The sequence below is a fragment of the Buteo buteo genome, chromosome 3 (genome assembly GCF_964188355.1).
Source record: "Buteo buteo chromosome 3, bButBut1.hap1.1, whole genome shotgun sequence".
NCBI lineage: Eukaryota > Metazoa > Chordata > Aves > Accipitriformes > Accipitridae > Buteo > Buteo buteo.
In genome coordinates this window covers 70,057,189-70,081,038 of record NC_134173.1, presented here as the reverse complement: position 1 = coordinate 70,081,038, position 23,850 = coordinate 70,057,189, and the positions used below count along the sequence as shown (strand labels likewise).

Sequence of the window (23,850 nt, the reverse complement as noted above, 5' to 3'; positions counted from 1 at the left end):
TACTGTAAATGCATGTTTGTTTTAGTTTTGAAACTGGAAAGACCAAGCTACAGTGTTGAAATTAGTGTATACGGTCCAAATTGTAAACCAGTCAGATATATAGCAGCACTTTTACATAACCCATGAGGAAACCTCCAGCTTTGCTCTTAAGCAGCAAAGCCCTAGATGCATCGCAATATGTTCCTTTCCTTCCAGTTTTACAGGTGTTTAGAAATATATTCATGTGTATTGACTTCACTGTTTCAGTGCTGCAGGATCTTACTCTTAAAGCCTTTTTCTTTCAAGTATTTTTCTCATCACAATGAACTGGGTAAAGGTAGGGAGAAGCTATCCATGTTCTTCCCCTCCAATTTACTGATGCGAAAAAGTCCAGAAAGGACAGTGACTTCTAAATTCAGTTCCTCTGGCTATTGGCAGAGCTGGGGAAATGGTTATAAGTTGGCAGATAGAGGTCTGCTCAAACCATAGCACCTTATCACCTCCTGCTGTTTTCTCCTTGGTGGTAATTTGCTCTAAAAGAAGGGCTTTGGAGCTCACTCTTAGCTGCACAAGCTGTATTTTGCAGGGCACATGCCATTGGGTGGACTCCTTTTAATGTCCCACAGTAGAACACGTTAAAGGAATATTTTTAACCTACATTTCTGATACTGCATTTCTGAGCAAATGCCACATGTCACTGATGGAGGGATACGATGTGATCTGGATTATCCCCTGTCCTCCATCTCTGAGACATTCACAAGAGAAAACGTTCAGTGAGGAATCTTTATTAAAACATCCTCCTTACTACTATGTGATCAAATCAGCTTGATTTGCAGACTGACCCAAACATCCTTACCGGTGGGAGTTCATGCACCAAGGCCTGACAGCGTCAGCCTGTCACCGTTTAGAAATAACTCCAGGTTTTGCAGTTTGGCTGTCCTAAACAGGGACACTGAAGTTAAAAACACAACGTTAAGCGGATACCTAGAGATGCATCTCCCAGGAAAGGTCTGTGCATTTGTACTCTCTCTCTGCCAGATGACACATCTGCTTTCTCCTGGTTCCACCTACTGGCGGAACTATTTAGACAGCACCAGCAGAAACGCCTGTAGCGCAAACTCCAACACCATGTACCACCCTGAATGCTCTCATTAACCAAAATGATTTTAAAAGGCACCCCAGGAGACTCACATCCACATTCACAGAGTTGCAAACATCCTGACACTAACCCGACATAGCACAGTTCCCAGGGGAACACAGTGTCTGGAAGTAAAAATGAAACGACAAAATGAAACATAAATAACCTATTAAATAAAGCCACATACCCTTCCATCCCTCAGTTCAATCTCTGGGCAAGATTTCTATTGCTTAGAGATTGCTTAGTTTCATCCCAGAACAGACAGAGGTTAACAACTCATAACGCATGTCAGAGAGATGGGCACAATAGCAATGAAAAATAGGAACTGTTTTACATCAGTGGGCTTAAAACAGGCCCTCAGGATAGAAGTTTGTTTCTTGATCTTGCTCAGCTGGAACTTCTGAGCTGAATATTGCTGAATATTTGCATTATTCTCACACCCAAAACAGATGGGTCAACAAAGAGCTAGTTCTTACAGCAAGATCAGCAGTAATCGCAGTACCATCAGGAATTCCTCACTGTTATACTCTTGCTACAAATCCCTAAGTCCCCATGAATGCTCATAAACTATCAGAAGGTAATACTGGTGACAAGTGAGCTAGCATCAGGACAGAGATATAAATCAGATTCTGCAGGACATGTAATAGTAAGGGGAAAATATGATTATTTGGGGCTCAGCTTCCCCAGTGTATGCATGAGCTTCTAGATACCTCATTAAAATTGATTCCAGACATGAAATCTCCAGAATATATTGTAAAATAATAGACTCTGAACCCAGAAAATATAAGACAGTTTTATAGATATCAGGTGCCAGCTGGATTTATTCTTGCTGTGTAGGCTGAGCAGAAAGGAAAGTTCTGCGCAAAGCATATTCAATAGCCTAACAAAATAAAATATCCACAGTGAGTCAACCATTAATATTTCTGTTGATCTATGAGTGATGAATAATCAACTTCCCATAACTTTATTTTGGGAAATGTGTCTGTGGGAAGAATGTAGGCAGATGTTTGGAATAGTCTTTTCTAACTTAGTTTAGACAATTGCAGAGTAAAGATTACATACATTCACCTCTTTGCCAAAATATTGCTTATACTGGCAAACTCAGTGTGGCCCCACATTTTCTTCACATTTTTCTATGGAGTATTCAGAGGGAAAGAACTTCCCTGTTAGAAAGCAACCTGATGTTTCGTAAGTGTCCCAGTAAGAGTAACACTCGCCTAGAATAGGGTGACCTAAAGATGTTTGGACATACTTAACAAATTGACACTGCTACCACAGACTCCACTAATTGGGACAGCAAACAGCATAGTTTCTGTGCTCTAAGAACATTTTAATATCTTGCACTGCACATGTTAGGTTTGTGCAGCTAATGAGCTCACCCAGTGAAACTCGCTTGAACTAGAATTTGAAAAGTAACAGGGAACATCTGGAGGAGCAATGAGAAAAGCCTCCAGAAGGGACAAGCAGACAGACTTCAATTTTAGGAAAGCGGAAAGTGCATTTGGACCATCCAAGGTCATAGGATTACAAACCATCCTAAAACTGTACAGAACAAGATGTTGACATATGAGCCACGAGCTGGGTAACAAAAACAGTATCACAGTTCCAGCTCCCAGACAAGAGCAAACTGCTTTGGCAGAGGTTTTACTTTGCAATTAGCTGTGCTCTGCATTTGCTTGTCTCTTATTTTTCAGTCATGGACTTGAAATCAAAAGGAAGATGCTGTCTGTCCTCTTACTCCCTCGGGGACACTCTGTCCAAAGCTGGGCAAAAAAGTAAAGTGGTAAAATTAAGAAGCTCCACTTACTTATTTTTCTTCCCATGGCAAGAATAGCACAGATTTTATGGCACTTTTCAAAATCATCTTGGTTTTCATTGTTTTTCTAATAAAAATAGAAATCTGCATTTTCAAGTATCAACAATTTTCTGTTCTAATGCAGCGCATTTTGACTTAAAACAACTTTCCATTTTAAAATTTCATTGTTATTTAAATTCTCAAACCTGAAACAGTTTGCTTGTCCTAGTATCTTTACTTTCCTAGAGTTGCTGATGAACTGACAAAGTTATGCATCCCTATTTCCTTTAAATAGCAATTTTCCTCCCATGTCAATTTTCCACTGCTCTTTCCCCCTAGCTTTGCTTTTCCGAGTTGATCACTTTATTTTCCAACTGTCAAAGTGTCTTCCTCCTTGAAATCCATACGAAGGGCTACTTACTTTCTCTCATTTTGCCAGTGTTTAATAGTTTGTTTAGATGGAATATGGAAAAGAATCTGGTCTTGGTGAGATTTCAGTAGATTAGTTCACTTCCTGGACTACAGTTTTGAACTCTCACTTTAAATGGGATATCAAGGAATTGGCAGTCCAGAGAATGGCAACCAAGATGGTCGGAGACCTAAAGGTCATGTCCCAGGACAAGATGCTGAGGCAGCTGGGCTGGGGTAGTCTGGCAAAGAGGTTAACAGGAGACCTAGTATCAGTCCGCTCTTCTCAGAGGTAGCAGAGGGTATACTAATGGGCAGCAGCCACAAAATGTAGTTGGGGAGCTTTAGTCCGAACACCAGGAAGGCAACTTCTTCACTAGAAGAGCAGTGCAGCACCGGGACAGGTCACCCAGAGAGGCTCCGAATTCTCCATCCTCCGCTGTTGGATTAAAGACCTCCAGAGGGCACTGACGACCAGCGTTTCTAGCAGTCTGTGACTGCATACCTTGCCAAAACAACACGTGGAATATGCCCATAAACCCAAACGACCAGCAAGATGTCTTCATCAATTCAGTCCTGCGTTGTGCCACCTGAAGTCTGGTTCTGGCCCAGAGAAATAAAAACTAGCCTTTCTGTGAAATGGTGTGTTTAATGCGGACAAAAGAATTCTATTTTGCAGGTCCATCCCCTCTCATATCATGAACACAGCCAAAAATGCTATTTGACAGATAATTATTATTTTATCTGGTAACAGGAAACCTAGCAGAAGTCCAGTTTTGCAGCTGGAAGATTTCAAGATAATAGAAAGAAAAGCTGCTGCTGCTGCTACTGCCACTTTAATGGTCCCTTTGGAACAAAAGGCATGCATGGCTTCATCCAAAAAACCATAACTGCCATGTAATATAGTGTTGTATCATAATATCAAAGCCACCTCAAAACTCTCAATGAAAGATGAGCAGTAAGACTGCATTGCTACATCCCTGTGGTTAAGTGAAAAACAGATGGAGCCTACAACTTGTCTGAATAAACGGCAGCATTTCCAGGCAAAGAGTCCCATCATGAAAGGATATTTTTGTGCCAAGCATGGCATATTTTGGTAACTGTATCTTATAGTATTTTATGAGATCTGTTAGACAAAGAATGCAGATGGAAGACATACAGGTCAGTAGCATCCTTAGGGCCAATGGAAGATGCCAGACTTTTGCACACTCTAGGAGGACCTGAAGATAATTCAGAGACTGACTACAGAACATTAGGACCCAGCTTGAAGTAATATATGTTATCTTACCCTTTGCCAGGCAAAATCATGGCAAAAGTCTCTTGTAGCATCTGAAGTGAGTTAGTTCTGTGTATGCAGAGAGATCAGTAAAGCAGCATTTGTACATTTGAAGCAAAGGCATCCACATCAATATCTGCCACAGCCTGTTCATCTGACCTGGGTATAGCCTGGCCATACTTACGTGAGGAAAGAGCTGCAGTATACAGAGATCACAAATGATGAGAGGACATTAGAGGAGATCTTTTGGTCCAAAAGAGGGGGAAGTATTACCAGGAAGGTAGGAAGAGGAAGAACCTGCAGGATTCACCACTGGATAAAATCTCCCTCGATCAAGATCAAGTCCCATTCAAACCAGACAGAATGGGAACAAGAGATTAAGTGAAGGCTGAGAGATGCAGAACCTCCCTCACAGCCTCCAGAAACCCCACTGACCCTTGTTCAAGATGTATAATAATATTGTTATACTTGGAGGCCTTGTGACATTTTCACATCTGTATTGTGAAAAATTCAGCCGGTATCACCCACCATGAGATCCCCTGAGAATAAACAGATTAGCTTCCGAAGATCACAGATCAATGCTTATTGCACTGAACTTCCCATGCCCAGAAACATCTGTGCAAGAGTCTACTAAAACATTGGTCCTCACTGCATGCAGGTAGAAAAGAGTACATGACCAGACAGTGGAAAACAAGTTCCCGTGATTGGTACAGATGATGGGGACTTACTGATAATGTTATGGCAAATACAGAGAGTTTAGTTTTCTTTTATAAGGCTACAGCAGTGTAAAGGAACCTTAACCTCTGTATACGAAAATCAGACTGTTTTCTAAAAAATCCGGGGATTGTTAGGTAAATGGATTTGATTACACTAGTTTGGACAGATATAGGGAAGACTGAAGAGATGGCAAGGGCTGCAACCCTCCTCCTCAGTGACTGTGCACAGTGTGCAAAGTCTGACAGAAGAAAACTCAAGGGGGCAAAGGAAGTATTTATGGTACTAAAAACTTATTGAGCTGGCAACAGTAGTATTTAAATTAAGGAAGGGAAACAGGAGTTGAAGACGATGACATGAATCCAGACAGCAAGAGGTTGGACTGATGTTCTGGACAGGTGCCAGGCATCTGGAAATCTCTGGAAACAGGACCGTAAGGGTGCTAAGATATATGGGAAGCGAATGAGTGATATTATCACACTGAGGGTGCAGAGGCAAAAGAGACTCACATAGTCAGGAGACAAACCACAAAACCTCCCTGAAAGTTGGAGTCATATGAAATGGTTAAGGCAGGGGGGTGCTGGAACCATGAGCATGAAATAACTGGAGTGCCCATTTTGTCACAAAAAGGAAAAGGGAACTGAACACCTTCTAACTCCTCCCCCATCAAACCCTATGGGCATCTCATCACATCGGCAGCAGGACAGAAACAGTGCCACAGCCTGTGCTACTTCCAACAGTCAGGTTTTCTGGCTTCACTATGTAAGTCCCTTCTGCCTCTTTCAAAATCCTAGAAAATATTCTCATTACATTTTTCTGAGTGCTATAAACTGATTCACAGAAATAGATGCATATCCAAATAATCTACTTCAGGTTCAGGGATCTGAATGAAAGTATAACACAATACACAGCACAGTGCAGATGCTGGTTTAACTCACTTCATCAAGGAATTGAAGTATAGCATTCCCCGGGGACACATTATCTTCCTAATCTGTTTTCTTCCTAAAGCTGATATCAAGCTTTTAACCATATCCCAGGGTACCAATGTCAAACAACTGCCTCTTAAAATCCCTCCTGACAGATTTAATTAGACATTTTGTCACTGTGTTCTAGAATGTGCCAAAAAGGATTTAAAAAACAAAACCTGAAGTCCTTTGCAACAGTCATATCTGATGTCTAAAAAGAGAAGCAAGCAGCAGAATGCTAAGCACACACTTCTGAGCATTTTTTCTTCTGACTCAAAAAGCAAAAATCCATGGAACAATAACACACACACAAGAAAAGACTAAAGACTTTTAAATAAAACCAGTAAATTCAATAGAAATGTAGCTGCAAGGCCTGGATGAGTTCAGATGTACAGAACGTGGCTGGAAAGGAGTCTGTGCCCATGCACACCAGGTAGACAGCAAGCCAGAAACATGGTGACCCATAAGCTAGAGAAATGATGAATTGCTGTAAGCTCATATTAGAAATTAAAGTGGGATAAGCACAAACGACCTCGCCAAATTTATGGTGAGATCATTTAGCAGGAGTGTGGTGATTAGCTGGAGGCCTCCTTTTCCCAAGCTTTGCTGAGCTTATCTGCCCCAAATCCCTGGAACAAACCCAGCCTAACTGAAGGAATTTACTAGCTCAACATGTGCAGCAGAGACATTATTTGCCAAAACATGTATACAAAGACCCTTCACCCAGATAATATTGGAGATCCTGAGGGCTAAAGCTATGAGGATGGAAGAAACCAGTAAACAAATCTGGAATCTGTTAATTTTTCTAGATGATAGTCAAGACCCTGAAGTAGATTGGTGTACAGGTTTTGTAAGCAGAAAAGAGGAGACTGCAAATTCAGTACACTTAATGTACTCATCATCGGATGTACCAGATCCAGGACACTCTTGTGCTGAGTTTGTTATGATGTTACAAGAGACAAGCCTGCCCACGTAGTTTATAGTCTACCAAAAGGAGAAGGGTGGAATGAAGCATCCTCTTTCTTTGACATCTGGGAAACTGAGATCTAGTGACATTCTCACACAGATGCTCAGCTCAATCTCAGTGGCAGTCAGATGTGCAATGCCATACAGGACCTGAGTCTAAGGGATATGCAAAAGGACATCACAAGTCCACAAACTGAATGCCATCTAGTATGAAACTAATCCCTTTAAACTGGCACTAATGTGACATGAATTATTCATAAGAGACTCTGACCTATCTGGGGTTCCTGTTAAAAATCAACACCATCACTGCTTTCAGTCATGAAAAAGTAATAAAGCAATTCCAAAGAGGGCATCTAATAAGACAAACCTTTACCAGCAGGAAAAAACATAAAGTATGTTTATACTATTATTATTAATTTTTTGAATGCTGCCATTAACTTCACCTGAGCTACAGGCTCAACCAACAAACCAACAAACCAACCTCCGCTTCTTTCTTAGGAAAGAAAAAAAAATGCTGTGTTCAAGACAAGTCCATCAAGAGGGCAAAGTTCTGGAGTACACAACCATTTCAGGGGCAGTTCATCCCATTAAAGGCACAAAAAGAACTTTTTTCTTCTCAGTGAAAGTAGAAGCTACTCGGTTCTTACATGAGCAAGAGGATATCTGATCAGCTTTCCCCCAGAAAAGGCAAGAAAGAAAAAACCCCTCTCACAAGACATACTCACTTTTGTTTATCTAGGAACATAGCTGGAGAGGAGAGTGGGAGGAAATCAGTTTTGATTGGGACCTGGAGGTGCCAATGCAGTAAGATATAGTTACAAATAAGACTACTAAAATGAGCCAATGTAAGCAGCTTGCTTTTAATGGCAGTTGCTAAAGAGAAGGGAGGTTCCTTTCTAATGTAGACCACATAGCTGCATGGTTATGGCACATGGATATATCTTGTTTGCTTCTCATCATCAATGCAAAGGATAAATGGCTGCCAGAACAGTGTGACTAAAATACGAATGTTTTAAAAGAATATTGATACTAATGACAGTCAGATGATTTGCGCAGTCAAGTTAATTTAGAGCTAGTCAACAAATAAAAACCACCGACAATTAAGTGCATATGCAAAATGACCCAAAAAATGTTCCTGACCAAATCACCAGCACACTGTCCAGTGTTGTAAAAGCTTGCAGATTCAGTTACAAGCAGCTACCGCATTTGCAAGACACTCAGTAGACCAGTGGGATCTTCTGCACTGGTGAGATTATTTGTAAAAGGCCCCACTCTCCTCAGCTTCTTCATGCAATTAGCTGCGCTCGCAGCTGCTGGATCAAACCGTGGGCCCCTCTCTGCTGACATCAGAGGAGATCATTGCACTGACTACACAAAAGACTCAATAACTAGTCTAGATAAATTCCTAACTTTAGGGCTGCTAAAGGTAAGGACTAGGGCATGACTTTGCTGTTTGCACACAGCTTTTAGCCTCTCTGTGTCTGCAGAACAGGAGTGGTCATGCTTCTTTTGCTACAGGAAACAAACCCTGAAGATTGTGAGCGACTCAGACCATGGAGAAACATGCAGCTGCCACCAAGAGAGATGGCAGCCAGAGAATGAGGGCAATGGAGATCCCAAGAGAGTTCCTCTATGAAGATATCAGGATGGATAGGCAGAGGTAGGAAAGCCAGAGATGCCAAAAGGGCTATAGGCCCATGACTATGCTGGTGACGTGCCTGGGAAGAACAAATTTCTATCCACTCACCCATAGAATAATCGGTGTTCAGCTAGTAGCATATGAATTTTGCTGAATATGACTTTCAGAGGTGTCTGGAGGACTTCAAATGCAAGGGGACACCATAGCTGAGCACCTTCAACCCATACTTTAGCAAAAAGACAAGGTTTCTCCATTTTGTTCACATAAGAGGAACGATTATCTGACAGCCAGCATATTCCTCAGCCTGGATATACTTGTAGCTCCACAGCAGGAGCAAAGAGGTTTCACTAATGATGCCACAGCCAGGTGCCCACCAATGGGTGTGATACCACCAATGCCATCAATTAAATAGCCATACAACAGCAGAATGAAAACAGAGACAGTTGTGATGAAGAGTTTGTTCCGGTATGAAGGGCTGAAATACCCTTGGCATGTAATTTATCCCAAACTGAAGTCCAGTAGACACTTTCTCATCTCACGCAATAAAAATTCAGTTTACAGAATTTTCGTACGTCAGCCTTCTGCTGATGCACTTGCCAGTGAATTTATTGATTGGATTTTAATTACTGCGAATTAAACTTAGAAGGTATAATTACTTTCTCCTCCATGAACACAACACCAGAAATTGAGGCTTGCAAAGGATAGAAGTGTTTTCACCAAAAGCAAGAGGAAATCCTGTTCTTTTTGAATAAAGTGTTAAACCACAACAGGATGTGAAATGTGTGAGGATGTGCAAAAAAAAGGAGAAGAAAAAAAAGGCTGCTCTGGACAGAGACAAGAGGGGAAATTTTCTTTAAGGAGAGAAACCGGTGATGCTAAAGCAACACAACTGCAAGATTTGAAGGGTTAAACTGTCTGTTTGCTGAGCCGTTGAGTAGGAAACACACAGCTGTATCAACAGGAAAGTGGGATCAGGAGTCAGAAGTGCATTTTTTAACTTGTCCTTTTCTTCCTCAAATCTACCAAGGAGATTAACAGTTGAGATTTAATACAAAAAAAAAAAGAAAGACCACGACTGTGCAAGTTCTGCAGCAACAAAGTACAGAGAGGGGAGAGAGCAGGCTCCAGGGTGCTGGCAGCTGGACAGCACTTATCAGCAATAGCATCCACTTCCCAGGCCACCACGAAGAAATAAAGCCTGTTCAAGGTTCTAGGAAGTCTCACACAATGGGAATTTCTTGGCTTGAGGATGGCTGCCAGGCCCTAAGGTCCAGCTCAGCCAGAAGCAGCGAAGGCACTGAGGAGCAGACCTCCCATGACTGTCCATCTCTCAACATACACTTTTCAAAGGCCACTTTTCTCCTCCCTCCTCTACTCTCCTAGGCTGAATAACCCTATGAAATGATAATTCTGATTTCCTATTTCTCCATTTTTTCAGCCAAGCTCACTACCTCAGGAGTGTCCAGGTCTCACTGGTTTCAATTTGGATTCAGACACAAAGTAGAGAAAAATAGAGCTATTAGAACACTGGTGTGGATCTGGTCTCAGGTTTCTGACCCTACACAGACCTCCCATTAGCTTTCCAAGAAAACAGTTGAATTCAGCATTTCAACAGTAACACACAAGGGCTTTTCTTTTTTTCCTCCTGCTCTGCTTCTGTTACAGAAACTATCTGTTAATGTACTGTGTAAGCCTGGGACAACGTTCATTGTCTGAAACCCCTCTAGCTCATCAGAACAGTAGAAAAAGGCAGGAATGAGTTTAGCTTTATCAGAAAGTGAGCAAAAAAATGTGACTTTTGTTACTCACGTGGTACTTGGGGTATCCTTCCTACAGAAAAACAAAACACAGAAACACAAACAAGCAAACCTTTTACAATAAGACTGATGTAAAATGAGGAGGAACAACATTTTTTTCCAAATACACTCATTTTTTTAAGCCAACAACTAATAATTTCAAGCCTGTTACAAACTGCACTGTGGTTGAGGGGAGTTTAGAGCTGATCCTTGGGGACCAGGGTCTCACACCCCATGTTCACAGAGCCCACAACCATTAACTACCCAAACCAGAAAGGAACAGATACTGCCTGCTTTTTTAGTGGCTTTTCAGAAGAGGATGCCTGGGGTTTACGTTCACTCCACTATGTTTTTGTCTTATTTTTCATCCTTAAGAGTGATTTAGATCCATATCCTGGGTTTTTTTCAGGTAATTACCCAATTCAGGGTAAATGTTGTTTTATCACTTCATTCAGTAGATCTTAATAGCATCAGATGATCCATATAGGTAGCAGTTTGGCAAAAAAAAGAGTGAAAACTGTAGGAAGTGTACCTCACTTAAGCTTTAATAGCATTAAAAGGAAATAAGATGATCACAAAAAATTATGAGATTAAAAGATACAAAAAAGCACTGGGGCTTTCCACAGACAGAGGCTGAAAAGCCAGGGCAACTCCTAGGAGGCAGCAAGTACACTCTTAACTTTAAGATAATTCAGAATGACTACTATTCAAATACCTTATATAGATTTATTCAACATTAGTGAGAAGGGAATAAAAGAATGGTTTTGTTCCAAAACAATGCTTCTTCAGCACTGAACTGGGGTTCATGCAGAAGTTACCACCCACAGATGCTCCAAGATCTTCTCTCCAGTTCTGAATTTAAGAGGAGTTTGTTTTTAATAGTTTGGCTGTTTGATAGCATTCTTTAAAAAAAACCCTGAATTCAGATTAAAAATATTCACCTTGATGTTCTCTCACAGTCATCAAGTTCCCTTACCTTGTCATGGACAATTTCTCTACATTTTCTGCGTTGGTCTGGATTTCCACGGAGTGCCCCATTTAAAATGTTACAGACCTGGCATGGGAAGGATCCTTCTTTTGGCTGCTAGCTCATGGCTAGGAACATAATTCTTTCCCTTCCTGAAAATCAGCAGGGCTTGGCCCAGGATATTTGGCTTGCAAGACTTGGATAAATTTGGTTAAGCCCTCATGTAAGCTGAGGGCCATTGCATTGCAACACAGTTTTGCAGCAGGTATTTGCCCGTCTCCTGCTCTGGAGCCCCATATGAAGAGGAGACCACCTGAGGCTGTGAGTGCATGGGCAACCGAGTCACCAGTCTTGGTTTAACTGCTTTGGCCAGCCCCAAGCTCTAGCCCCGAGAAACAGCATGTCCTTGATTCTGACAGGATAACAACATGGGGTCCTCTCACCTGTGTTTTAGCTGCCCATAGCAGCAGCTGAGCAGAGCATCAGGGATGAGGAGCCAGCAGGATCGCAGGGAGACGCAGCCAAGGGGAGCTTGGAGAAAAGACCACCCATGTAAGTCTCCCATGCGAGGCTTGAGAGATCGGCTGATCCAAACAACTTTTCTAAGGGGCATTTGGTTTTCTAGCGAGAACTGCTACAGGGCAGCAGTCAGCAGAGTGATAGCTACGGACAGCATCTTGTCCCACGTGCTATGAAAAAGGAGGAGGAGTAGGTGATGAGTCCCTGAAGAGGGGGAACAAGCTGTTCCTGAAGAACTGGCCCAAAACCAGCAAAAAGACTAAACTCCGGCTATGGGAAGGAGGGGGACTCAGAAGAGATCAGAGCCAGCTCTCAAGCCAGCCTGGGCTCTGCATTACAGACATTATTCCAGACATGCTGGAAGCTCAGATCCTGTTTTAATATGCAAGAGAAAGCCCCCAAAAGCATCTGTACCTTCCCTCCCACCCCCAACAAAAGCTGACACATTGCAAATGGGGAAGGAAGAAAAAAGAGAAGGGCCAGTAGATTTGCCCTTGGTTTTTACAAGACTTTGGGGACAAAACCATTAGTTTTGAAATAAACACAGTGGAAACTACAAGCAAGGAAATGATAACACCTCCTGGCATAAATTAATGAAGAAAAAAGCAAAGGAGTGAAGTTATTAGGACAGGAAAAGTATGTATTGTGCTGGAGAATGAATCCTCCTGCCCCTGAAGTCAGTGGAAACAGAACTGAAATTCAGGGCTTTGGTAAAAAAAAAATGCCAGAGGATGAACCTAAAATAACTGGTGCAAGCGGTAAATGTGAAGGCTGATATACTTGGAGGTATCAGGTTTTCGGATGGGAATGCACACATGGCACTTGCAAGAGCAAGCAGAGCATGTGACATTCTGCTCCTAGGAGGGATTGCTCATGGTGGAAAGCAGCATCTTTCACGAGGATGAAACTATTGAATAACCCTGGTTTAATCTGGGGCCAAGAAATGAAGTGACTGTCCCAAAGGCAGACAGGATGTCTGTGGCAGAGCCAAAAATAGCAGTTAGATTTCTTGTTCCTACACTGTAACCATACCATGATCCCTCCTCCTACACACAGCTAAAAACCTAAGTTGTTTAGTTCTTACTGGATGCAAAAAAGAACTTGTTCCACTGAGCTGACTCTCAGATGCTGTCAGTTCAGCAAAGTCAGTTGCTTAGTGTTTTAACTTTTGACCACCAGATGCATCTGATGCCTGCAAAAGGGAAAGACTCTTTCACCTCTCCAATACCTTCAAATCCAGAAAATCAGTGGTGATCAGCAGTTTATAACTTGATTCATCCGTGCAAAGTGATGAAATGGGTCTTTCACACTTGATCCACTCTTGCTTGCATGCAGCTATGATACCTGCTGGGGCCCAGGTCTAAACCACCCAGGTGACAAAACTCCCGTTTCTGATCCACAGACCTGCTGACACCATGAATGGCATAAAATAAGTAAGTAAATAAATAAACAAACCAATACAAAAACCTTGCTCAGGCCAGGGTATTGCTGCAGCTCTACACAACCCACTCACATGGGGACTCCTGCACCCTGGCACTGAAGCGCTTTGACAGGTCACACGGAGAAAGTTGCTTAGACTTCATGCCCATCAGCACCTACATGCCTCCCAAAAAACACACCGTGCAAATGCTACCACATCCCCATCCTAAACAACCGCAAGCTGCAAAGTTGCAACATCCCAGCCCTTCAGCAGTTAACGCCGCTGCTTTCACACATAGAGCAGGACCCCAGCTATGTCTTTTGTCTCCAGAAGGCTAGAGATGAATTTCTAATTGTATGGGTACTGACATTTTTGCATGTCTCCGAATAACTGGTGTTGGCTGCCTGTAGCCCACAGCATGGCAAGCAGGAGCAGGAGCTGTGCCCAGAGCCTCCACGCAGGCACAGGTTTGGCCACCCAGTTCCCTGACACGCGAGGGCAGTGTTGGTGCACAAATGAGAAGACTGTGGTTCCTCCCCAGCAGCTTTGCACAGCACCCTGCTTCTTCCGAGCATCCCCCTGGGCCAAGGCTGCTCCACAGACACGATTTGTGCCAGAAAAACCACATTTGGGAAGCGTATGGGGAGGGAGGTGTTAAGCCAAAATATTTATATCCGCACAGCTCCCGTTGTAAAGGCAGTTTTTCTAAGAAAGCTTCCCCTGTGTTTTACGGGGTGAACAATAAAACTAGGCTCAACACCTTTATGGTCATATAGTCACATGGGAAAGAGACAAATGCAATTCTTTAATTGTTCTTCTACTAAATGGTACAGTTATGGAGGATGCAGAGGTTTTAAAGGGATCTCAACTGTGCTGCCGCAATATCCATTTATTCCTCTAATCAAATACTCCAGCCTCCCAGATGATATTCTGGAAAGCATTTTAATATTGCTGGGGGGGACGCAGAAAGAGTCAAAAATATGACACAAACACCTCCTTGCGTGCAAACAGACTGTCTATATGACACATGGAATAACTGACACAAAACATAAAAATACAGGGGGGATGTGGGTATATGCATATGTGTATTATATGTATGTACATGTAAATCACACAGAATTAAGCGTATCATCTAAATGAAGCAGAAGCATCTTATCTGAGCCTGAAACCAGGCACGTAATGCATCGTTCCGCCACAAGCTCAGGAGCTCACCCACACCCGGGCAGCTTTGGCGGGCGAGGAATTCACCAGCCTGCACAAGCGCAATCGTACCACCTCTTTGGGGAACCCCAGGGCACTGAGGAAGCTTAGTACAGGTTTTGATGTAAAATATAGGAAAATAAGTCAAGTGACCTCCAGAAATCCACTACCTCATAGACATCACCTTGCAGCTTCTTTGACCCGTATGTATTTTTTAAATGTAATTTTAAAAATGTACACTTGGCACTCTAATAAAACAGTGAAAATAAATAGTGAATGCTCTCCATAAATGAACTGCACTGTTAAATAGCAGGGATGTCGTTATATATTTAACTACAGTAACTGCAATACCTAGGGTCAAATGTGGAAGAAAAACTCACAGAAAGAAGCCAACGAAATTTGCCCTCATTCTCTTGCACCAATGTATATCAGCCCACACACAGATGCTGTGGGTATGACCTCGTCCTCCAAGGCCAAGATCCAGCAGGCAATACTGCCAGCAGTGCTTATAAATAAATCACCTGCTGAATGGCCAAGCTAGTTAATGGAACCTGGATATTTTCCTAATTAATTTTCCACCCTTTTTTCCTCATAAAAATGTAACCAAAGAGTTTTATAGTGTAATCCACTTGCAGATTCTCAGCACTGGCTGCAGTTTTTGTGGTTTGGTCCTTCCTTGCTAAACAGCTAAAATGACCCAGCTGTTACTCTAAAACCAGGGAATTAGTAGCCTGCAGGCAGCCAAATACATGTGCCAGCCACTCAGAGGAGTGCTTAATTTTCCTCATATGGATTTTGATATCTCTGCCTTCTTGTCAGCCCAGATACAGAAGGTTCCCTCTCTCATGGTAGATATAAGCTGGTCATCATGAATGTGACCTATAGCCTGCTTGGTTATCATACACATCCAGGAATATTTTGGTGGACTTTAAAACCCAGAAAGGAGGATCCACAAGTCCAAAGAACACAGATGCAGAGTGGCATCTTGCACCACAAATGTGAGAATGCCAAGGATATCATTTATCAGGCACGGCAGTAACAATGACACAAGTGTTTAGAGCATAGTCAGGAAATGCTTTATGATAGTGATGGCACTTTTTGGGGAAGTTAGCAGTCTCTGCAGAGAGCTGGTTCATAAGTTGTCTGCCCAGTGCAAGATGTCTGGCCCCTTCATGGAATGAAACAAATTCACCAGAGTCACTGCCTCATATGATTAGTGTTGTCCCCAAAAGGCACCAAACTGGGTTTCAGTGAAGCCATGCTCCTTTCTTTTCTGTATAATCATCCTGTCACAGGCCAAGCATATGTATATGGAGATGAGGAAACTTCAGCAAAAGAAAGAAACAATCCCCCACTCATCTTGCTGTCTCTTGTTACTCAAAAATCTTCAGTAAGAAAACACCAAAAATGAAAGCAGGATGGTAGTCTGGAAAGCTGCTAGAGCATGGAAAGGAATCGAAACTTTTAAACCACTCAGAAATTAAAGTTTGAGTTGCATTCATAAATTCTTGAAAGGGGAAAGTGCTACCATGCACACGTAGCTAAAAAAATTGCTGACTTCTAAAAGAAATTAAAAAAAAAAAAAAATCCCTGAGTCATCCAGAGCAATTTTGGTCAAAGTTGTTAAGTCTATGTGGGTTATGCTGCTCTTGGTGACACGTAGCAAGTTTTGTGTCAGGTATTGTAGAGAATTACAAATTGCTTACTACTACTGACTTTACTGTCTTCTTTCCATTATATACAGACTCTACATATAGTAGTTCCATGTTTCTAAATCTAATGTAGCTACTAACTCACTCAAGCTAGACAGCTGCATGCTAGAGATGTAATGATAAAGCCAATGCTTCATATCCACCTGGAAGCCTTTCACTGGAGGTGATTTCAGTATGCTAGGAAGGGAAAGGACAGGTTCACCTTAAGCTGAGTAGGAGGAGTTTGTTTCAGCTCTAAGAAAAAGGCATAAAAGCAGCCAAAGCATTACAGGTATTCTGAGTTCTGTTCATCCGAGTGTCAATGAAATGCTGGACCAAGTGACCTTGCTATGCTGCCCCATTACCAAGCAGGAGACATTTTTTCTTATAACTTCTTCCAAATCGGCAAGGCAAGCTCTTAGGAGAAGGTCCTTGTGCAGGGCTGGAATTTCTCCATGACAGTAAAGACCTAACTGCACACATGTCCAGCAACATCAGGATCCAGGTGACTCACAACCCTCCATGGATGATGCATAAGCTCACAGTTATTTCTTCAAATACCTCTCAGGTTTCCCTTTAGGCTCATTGCACGCCATCCTGGAGTTCATGAAACTTGGCCTTCCAGCTTGCTCATCTCTCATTTGCTTTATAGGTTAAGTAGAATGACAGAACCAGACTAATAAAACAGAACAACGTGGGAGCTATTGAGAAAGAGAAGAGGAACACAGAGATGACCACACAGTCCTGGAATGCATTACAAGCCCAAGTATTAGAAATTCATTATTCAAGTTGTGCTGCAAAGCTTAGCTTAAGTTTTATCTTCTTTCACAGCTGTTTCGGCCTAAAGGCTCTCCTTTCCTTCCCCATCCACAAGAAGAATTACTTGTAGAGCAGAGCCAGCTGTTGGCACCCACAGAGGTAAAAATGCCTTTTCTCCCTTCTGCTTTCCCACACCTAGCTCAGATGTAAGGATTACAAGTTAAAGCCCAGTAGCAGTCTATTAGAAGGCACAAGGGATTAAGAGGACTCCAGAAGCTTCACCCAGGATGCCAGAATCAGCAGCAGCCAAGAGGGAAACACATAAGGTTTCAGTATGGATGCAATAAATAACAGAGGCACCAGTGGAGGTACCTCGCAGAGCTGGGAGACCACCAAGGTGCAGGAGAACCAGTGATCCTCACCCACAGCTAGGAAACCCAGAGCACCACTGGAGAACATCTGCATAGGGCTTCTAAAGCAGCAGAATCAGAGTCCCTTGACCCAGGAACACATCTGTAAAAAGAAAGCCCTGTAATCCCCTTGCCAACCTGCAGCAATGGGAGGCTGAAGGTAACTCATCTCAGGAGACCCTGGGTGGGACAAAACTTGGAAGAGGGAGTGAGGGGGAAATTGGGTACTTTAAGCCCAGACCAAGAAACTGGGTCTGAGTTCTTGGTGAACATCAGAACACAGAAAGAAAACAAATGGATAGACTTCATTTGGGCCCATCACTGCCAAGTTGTCAGCCGTCAGTCAAAGTTTCTATTTAATAGGAACAGAAAATTCTACTTTTTACATAAGCACCTAAGAATGGGGATTGTTGAGCTGTATTATGAGAAAGCAAAGGGGGAATATCTTAATCCAGGGTGCCTGCCTACCTGCACCTCCTGGTGACAAACTTAAGTCTGAAACAGTGAAGAAACCTTACCCTGCTCTCTGGTCCACAACAAGAGATGCTGTCAGGCTTGATACTCAAACGTATCTTCAGCTGAAGCTGTGGGCGTTCAGCTTTTGCCAGGCCACAGCTGCCAATGTTCACATACATGATACTATTTCTTTTTGTTTAAAACAGCTTCATTTCCACTTGTGCATGAGAGCCAAGGCTGTCCAGACAAGAATGCTCAGGACCCTGCTGGGACATTGAAGCCATCCAAAAAGAGCAGTTCTCAGTAAGCTGAACACTGGAAAGATGCTAAAGCAACTCTTACCATCCCAATGTGGGAGTCTAGAGCTTCTGAGGAAAGAAGTCAAATGTCCCATGAGGGTGTGGAGGACTTCTGAAATTTTTAACTGGTGCCTTTTCATAGCACCTGGGGAAGGCAGGAGAAGTTAAAGATGCATGAGCCTTTCAATGGACAGACTCCCAGTATCATCATGTAAAGCTCTTCCTTTTGCTAAACCCCACAGTTATCATTTTAACTAGCGCCTTTCCCTGGAGAAGCCCCACTAGCAAAGTACTCGCCCTGCAGGCAGGACTGCTGCAGTGTGGAATGGGGACAGGACCTGCCCGAGAGGACACAAACAGGCAGTGGCACAACTGAGAGGTGGGTTGGCAAAGACACTGTTGCACACTGGCAGCTGATGGCTATCAAAGCAAATTCAGACACTGACAGGAGAAGTTATGAAGAAAAATGCATAAAAGCCTACTGCTCTCAGCAAAAACTCTGTGTGTTTGTGTATTTAGGAGGCATCTTCATCAGAAACAGACTTGGGTCTGGACCTCTGATCCACGTGAAGCACATTCAGTGCTACCTTCAGGATGTTGCCTTGGCAATGATTCCATTCTGCAAGTGGATTTGTGAGGGGGGGCACTGCCAAATGGAAGATCAGCTTTGGGAAAGCCCCATGTATGATGCAGCCATGTCTACGGGGATTATATCTACCAGCTTCGAGCCACGAGATAGTCATTTGCATAGCTGAATCTTCAGCTGCTATAACCAGTGTAATTTTAATTGACATCTACAATTTATGGAAGTGTAGGATAGGAGTCCTTCTAAAGAGAAGTGTATCAAACCTGTCTCTGGCAACCAGATGCTGTCAAGCAACAGGGAATGGTGGGAAGGTTAGAGGGACAAGACACGTCAACTTTGAATCTATTCTGCCTAAGTTTATCTATGCATCATTATCCATGTTGCAAGCCTGGAGTCTTCCATTAAGAAGCACTCAATGGACAAACCTCAGCCCACCTGCCCTGGAGAGCCATGGGATTTTTGCAGGCAAGAATAAAGGTGTCTGGAACCTTTAGCATTAGACTACATATGAGCTGCTAGCAAAGCAAATACATAAATTAATAAATCAATCCATAGCTTTTTCTTTTCTTTTTTTTTTTTTCTTTGGTTCATGTTTGGTCAGAATGTGGTTTTGCCTGGAAGAGCCCAAAGAAATGTAATAATTTTTTCCTGCCACCAAATCTAAACATTTTACAAATGAAATTCTTGGCCTCACATATGTGCCAATAAATCTTATAAAAAGGAGAAGGAAAAACCACGCATTATGGTTCTCAAACCACTTTCCACACAGCCTGGGGCAGCCCTGAGTTTGGGTCATTATCAGTGACTATCCAGTGAAATCAATGCTCACAAAGGAGATGGTGCCTATATAAAACCATCTTTGAATATCTCTCTCCTCCCTCAAATGCACCAAAGCCAAAAGCCTGGTGTTTGTGTGCCATGACTGCCATCACATCAAATAAAAGTTTCAGTACCTGCCTACTAGTTGATACGATGAAGAGCAACACCATTCTTTTCTATTTGACCTGCTGCTTACCAGCACCATTAAAGGAAAAGTCTGCAGGTTTGCATTCACCTTTTTTAAAATTTATTTTAGATTTTTAGATCCACACACCACCTATTTCTCCACTTCAAATGTTTTAGAAACCTCCAATGCTGTTCCTCCTGTATAATCTCCTTTACTAATTTTCTACAAAGTGCAGAACTGCATTTCTGATCATCACCCTGGTTTGGGACATTTAGTCCAAACTGAACAAGGGGTCTTTTATCTACTGAGTCATCTGGACTAGAGGCTGAAGATCCTGGCTCTGATTCCTCAATGTGCAGCACCGAAAGGGGCCAACACATCCAGCCTTAAAGTCCTTGCTGCAGAAATGACTCAGGCACTGAGGAATCTCAGCCTAGTTGACGGGACTTGAGCTCCCATGGTCTCTGCCCTTATATCTATGAAAAAAAAATATTTTAAGAAATGTTTGAAAAATTATGCCTGCAATTCCAGCTATGCTCAGCTATTTTTCTTTTCCCAAGCCCATCGCCTGTGCAGTTATGCCCTAATAAAACTCTGTTGATAAAACTGTTTAAGAACTCAGTAACTGCCTGTAGCTTAACACAGTACTGGGGGACGGGGAGCACTGCTGCAGAATCTGATAGCTGCCTTCTGAAATGCCCTTTGAGACCTGTTTGACCTTCCCATATTAACTCCTCTGTCTTTCTCCCTGGAATGGGTATATATAGTCCAGTTATATTCCAGATAGTCAACCCTCCTCTTTCCCTGTGGAGAATCTTTTTCTGTCCATATTTCCTCATATAAGTGAAGAGTGAAAAGTCCCCAGGGAGGCCACGGGGCTTTGCCTCTGCACAGCGACCTGCCTGATGCCAAACACTCCATGAATGTCTCTGCAGTATTGGAAAGATCTTTATTACTGTTGTGTTGATGCCACCAAAGACGCGACACAATAGACAAAGAGGTGGGGAGGTGTCAGAGCTTTACCAGCACTCATCTGTTATGACCTGCGTGACTTAGCTAAGATATGGCTAATGAGCAAGGTGGCCTTGCCAGCTAAATATTCACAATATCCTATACCATTTGCAATATCCCTTGCTCCTTCAGACATCCTTCCCTTAAGCAGACCAAACCAAGCCTGCTCTTCTCCCAAAAGTCCTTTAAATATTACATAGACTAAAACTCCCTGCTAGTTGCTTTCCCCAACCCCTCTCATCCCTCCATGCTATCATTCTTTTCATCCCCATTCCCTCACTCCCTTGTGTACACCAGACAGAAATCTGCCCTTCCTCAGCCTACCAACCCCCTGTCACATCCTAGTTCTGGTGTGGAGAAGACCCACAGAAAGCCACGTCATTACAGGGGGAAATCATCCCTACTCAATGGTTTCTAAACACACCCTTCCAAGGTCCAACTCCATGGGTATGTTTGGGAGGTAATAGTGCCCCTGGCATGCTCCAGAGAGACACAGCTTCACCTGCTCCATTCAATGGAGAGCTAGAATTGAAACAGTTGAGACCCAGGACTCTTTTTAGGCGATTTTTGATACTGTTTCAAACTCTTTTTGAGATACTCTTTAGACCAAACTTGCTGCCAGCAGTAGTTGGATTGCACTCACTTACTCACCCCCCCCAGCAGGCACATGTGTCTGCATGCACTCACACATACTTTCATGCTACAGCAGCTTTTTTTTACAAACATCCTTGATATTAAGGGAACCCAGGACAACCGCTGTAAAATTTACAAGGCTCACACAGATCTCCTTTAGTAACACTGTTGGGGGGGTCCTCCCTCAGTGAGATTTTTTCCTTGCTCAACAAAAATCAACCAAGGTAAGAATCAGCTTACCTCAGAAAGCCCAAGAGCTTCATTTTGTTTGTTTGTTGTTAGTTTTGTGTTTTGTTTTGCGCTGTATTTTTTCCCTAGAAGAGCCACCACTATCAGTCCATCTCCACATTCAAGCAGGACTTATCGCTTTGCCATCTGCCTTCACGCAGGTGCGTCTGGCGTACCACACCACACCACGCGTGCTACTTTCTTGCCTTAAAGCCTCGCTTTACCTCGCAACACACAAGCCAACCCCTGATGCCACAGCAGCCCTGCAAAGCAAAACCCCCCCCTTCCCCGTGCAAAGCTGCTGACATTACCCCCCCTTCAAGCAGCAGCGATGCTCAGACACAGCTTCTCACGTGTGTGGCTCAGGGAATGCCCCAGCCTCAAGCTGGGTACCCCAAAGGGTTCCCTAGGATCCACCTCTCTTTTGGGGTGCTCCAGGGCTCCCCGAGAGTTGCCTCCGGGCGTGGGGAAGATGATGAGGGACATCGCGGGTCGTTCTCCGGGTGGGGACAGGAGCTCCCCGCACCCCCTGCCTCCCTGCCGCGACCGTCACCATCCTAAAAAACACCTTTCAACAGCTCTCCACAGCCGGCTCGCTCTCTATGCCAGCCACAAGCACGCACCGGGGAAAAAAAAAAAAAAGAAAAAAAAAGAAAAAAAAAAGAAAAAAAAAGAAAAAAAAAAAAGAAAAAAAAAAGAAAAGCAAAACTCAAACACCTTCTGAAACGAGCGGCTTTTCCACCCAGGTTTTGCCAAAGAGGAGGGGAAGGAAAGCAGCTACTGCCTGCGTGGACCGGGCAGCTACAAGAGATGGGGAGAGAGGGAAAGAAAACCCTCCTCCGCCGCCGGCCGCAGGCAGCGCCGGCAGCCGCACACCTGGGGGGAGCGGCCGGCGGCACCGCCCGGCTCCCGGCCCCTTCCCCTGCTCCGGTCCCGGCCCCGGGACTGCTTCGGTCCCGGCCCGCTTTCCCCTCCAAGCTGCTGCCCTCGCAGCCTCACCCTGGCTACTTCGGGCAGGAAGGGGTCAGCTTTGCCTCCTTCTTTTGCTCCGCAATGCAAATAGCGGCAATAAAAGGAAAAGAAAAAAAAAAGGAAAAGAAGAAAAAAGGGGGAAAAAAACCCAAACAAACACCACCCCACACTGCAGTTTTCTGTGCAGACCCACCTGGATGCTGTGCAGGGGTGGACTTAACTCAGAGACACTTCTGCACCCTTTCCTTTTTCCCTTTTCCCTTTTCCTTTTCCCTTTCCTTTCCTTTCCTTTCCTTTCCTTTCCTTTCCTTTCCTTTCCTTTCCTTTCCTTTCCTTTCCTTTCCTTTCCTTTCCTTTCCTTTCCTTTCCTTTCCTTTCCTTTCCCTTTCTCTTTCCCTCCACAGCTCATCTTTCCCTCCTCGCTCTCACATCTCCCACCTCCCCAAAACTTACCAGTGCCCACCTTCCCGCACGCATGGCATTCGGCTCTCCCAGCCCACCGTGCACTAACCCCAAGTGTGTTTGCAGAAGACGAGTCGCTCCTGCAGTTTCCCAACTCACCTGCAAAATGCTGCTTGTTGCTAGAATCCAGGGCAAAAGCCACCTCATCCCTGGAAGCCGGGATTAAATACATTGATTGAACCCAGATTTAGAGCCGTTTTGAACAAAAACACCACTTTGGGGAACGCAGAGCAATCCTCAACTGGCAACCTAGCCTAGGCACTCTGCCTTTTTCTCTTGGCTCTTTGGGGATTTTATTAAAGACAGATCTGACGTCAGGGTGAAGGACAAGCCCTGCATTTTTCCTCTGGAGAAACTTTTCCTGCCTTCACTTCTTCATTTTTGTGTGTGGTGTTGTCCCACCTCCTGCATTTCAGTGTATCGCTGTTAGCCAAAGGGCTCTTAAAGGGAAAGCTGCAGCGCTGTGGTCCATCGCCCTTCGATCTTAGCACAGCACAGAAATGCTCAGAGCGTACCTCTCGTGTTGCTCATGGCATTCAGACTCTTGCAACTTAGCCAGCACGCCAAGAAACGTTTGATCTGGCTTTACTGATCGTGATTAATGACCTGACATGT

The 23,850-nt window shown here is 43.5% G+C and overlaps 1 protein-coding gene across 1 annotated transcript in view; it reads right to left on the bottom strand.

Annotated features, from left to right (window-relative positions):
• CCN4 (cellular communication network factor 4) overlaps positions 1–23,605 on the bottom strand; it is a 35,247-nt gene extending 11,642 nt beyond the window's left edge. The window contains exon 1 of the mRNA XM_075023994.1: positions 23,335–23,605. Within this exon, the coding sequence (XP_074880095.1) occupies positions 23,335–23,382 (48 nt within the window). The 5' untranslated portion in view covers positions 23,383–23,605. The remainder of the gene's footprint in view (positions 1–23,334) is intronic.
• Between the last annotated feature and the right edge of the window lie 245 nt (positions 23,606–23,850).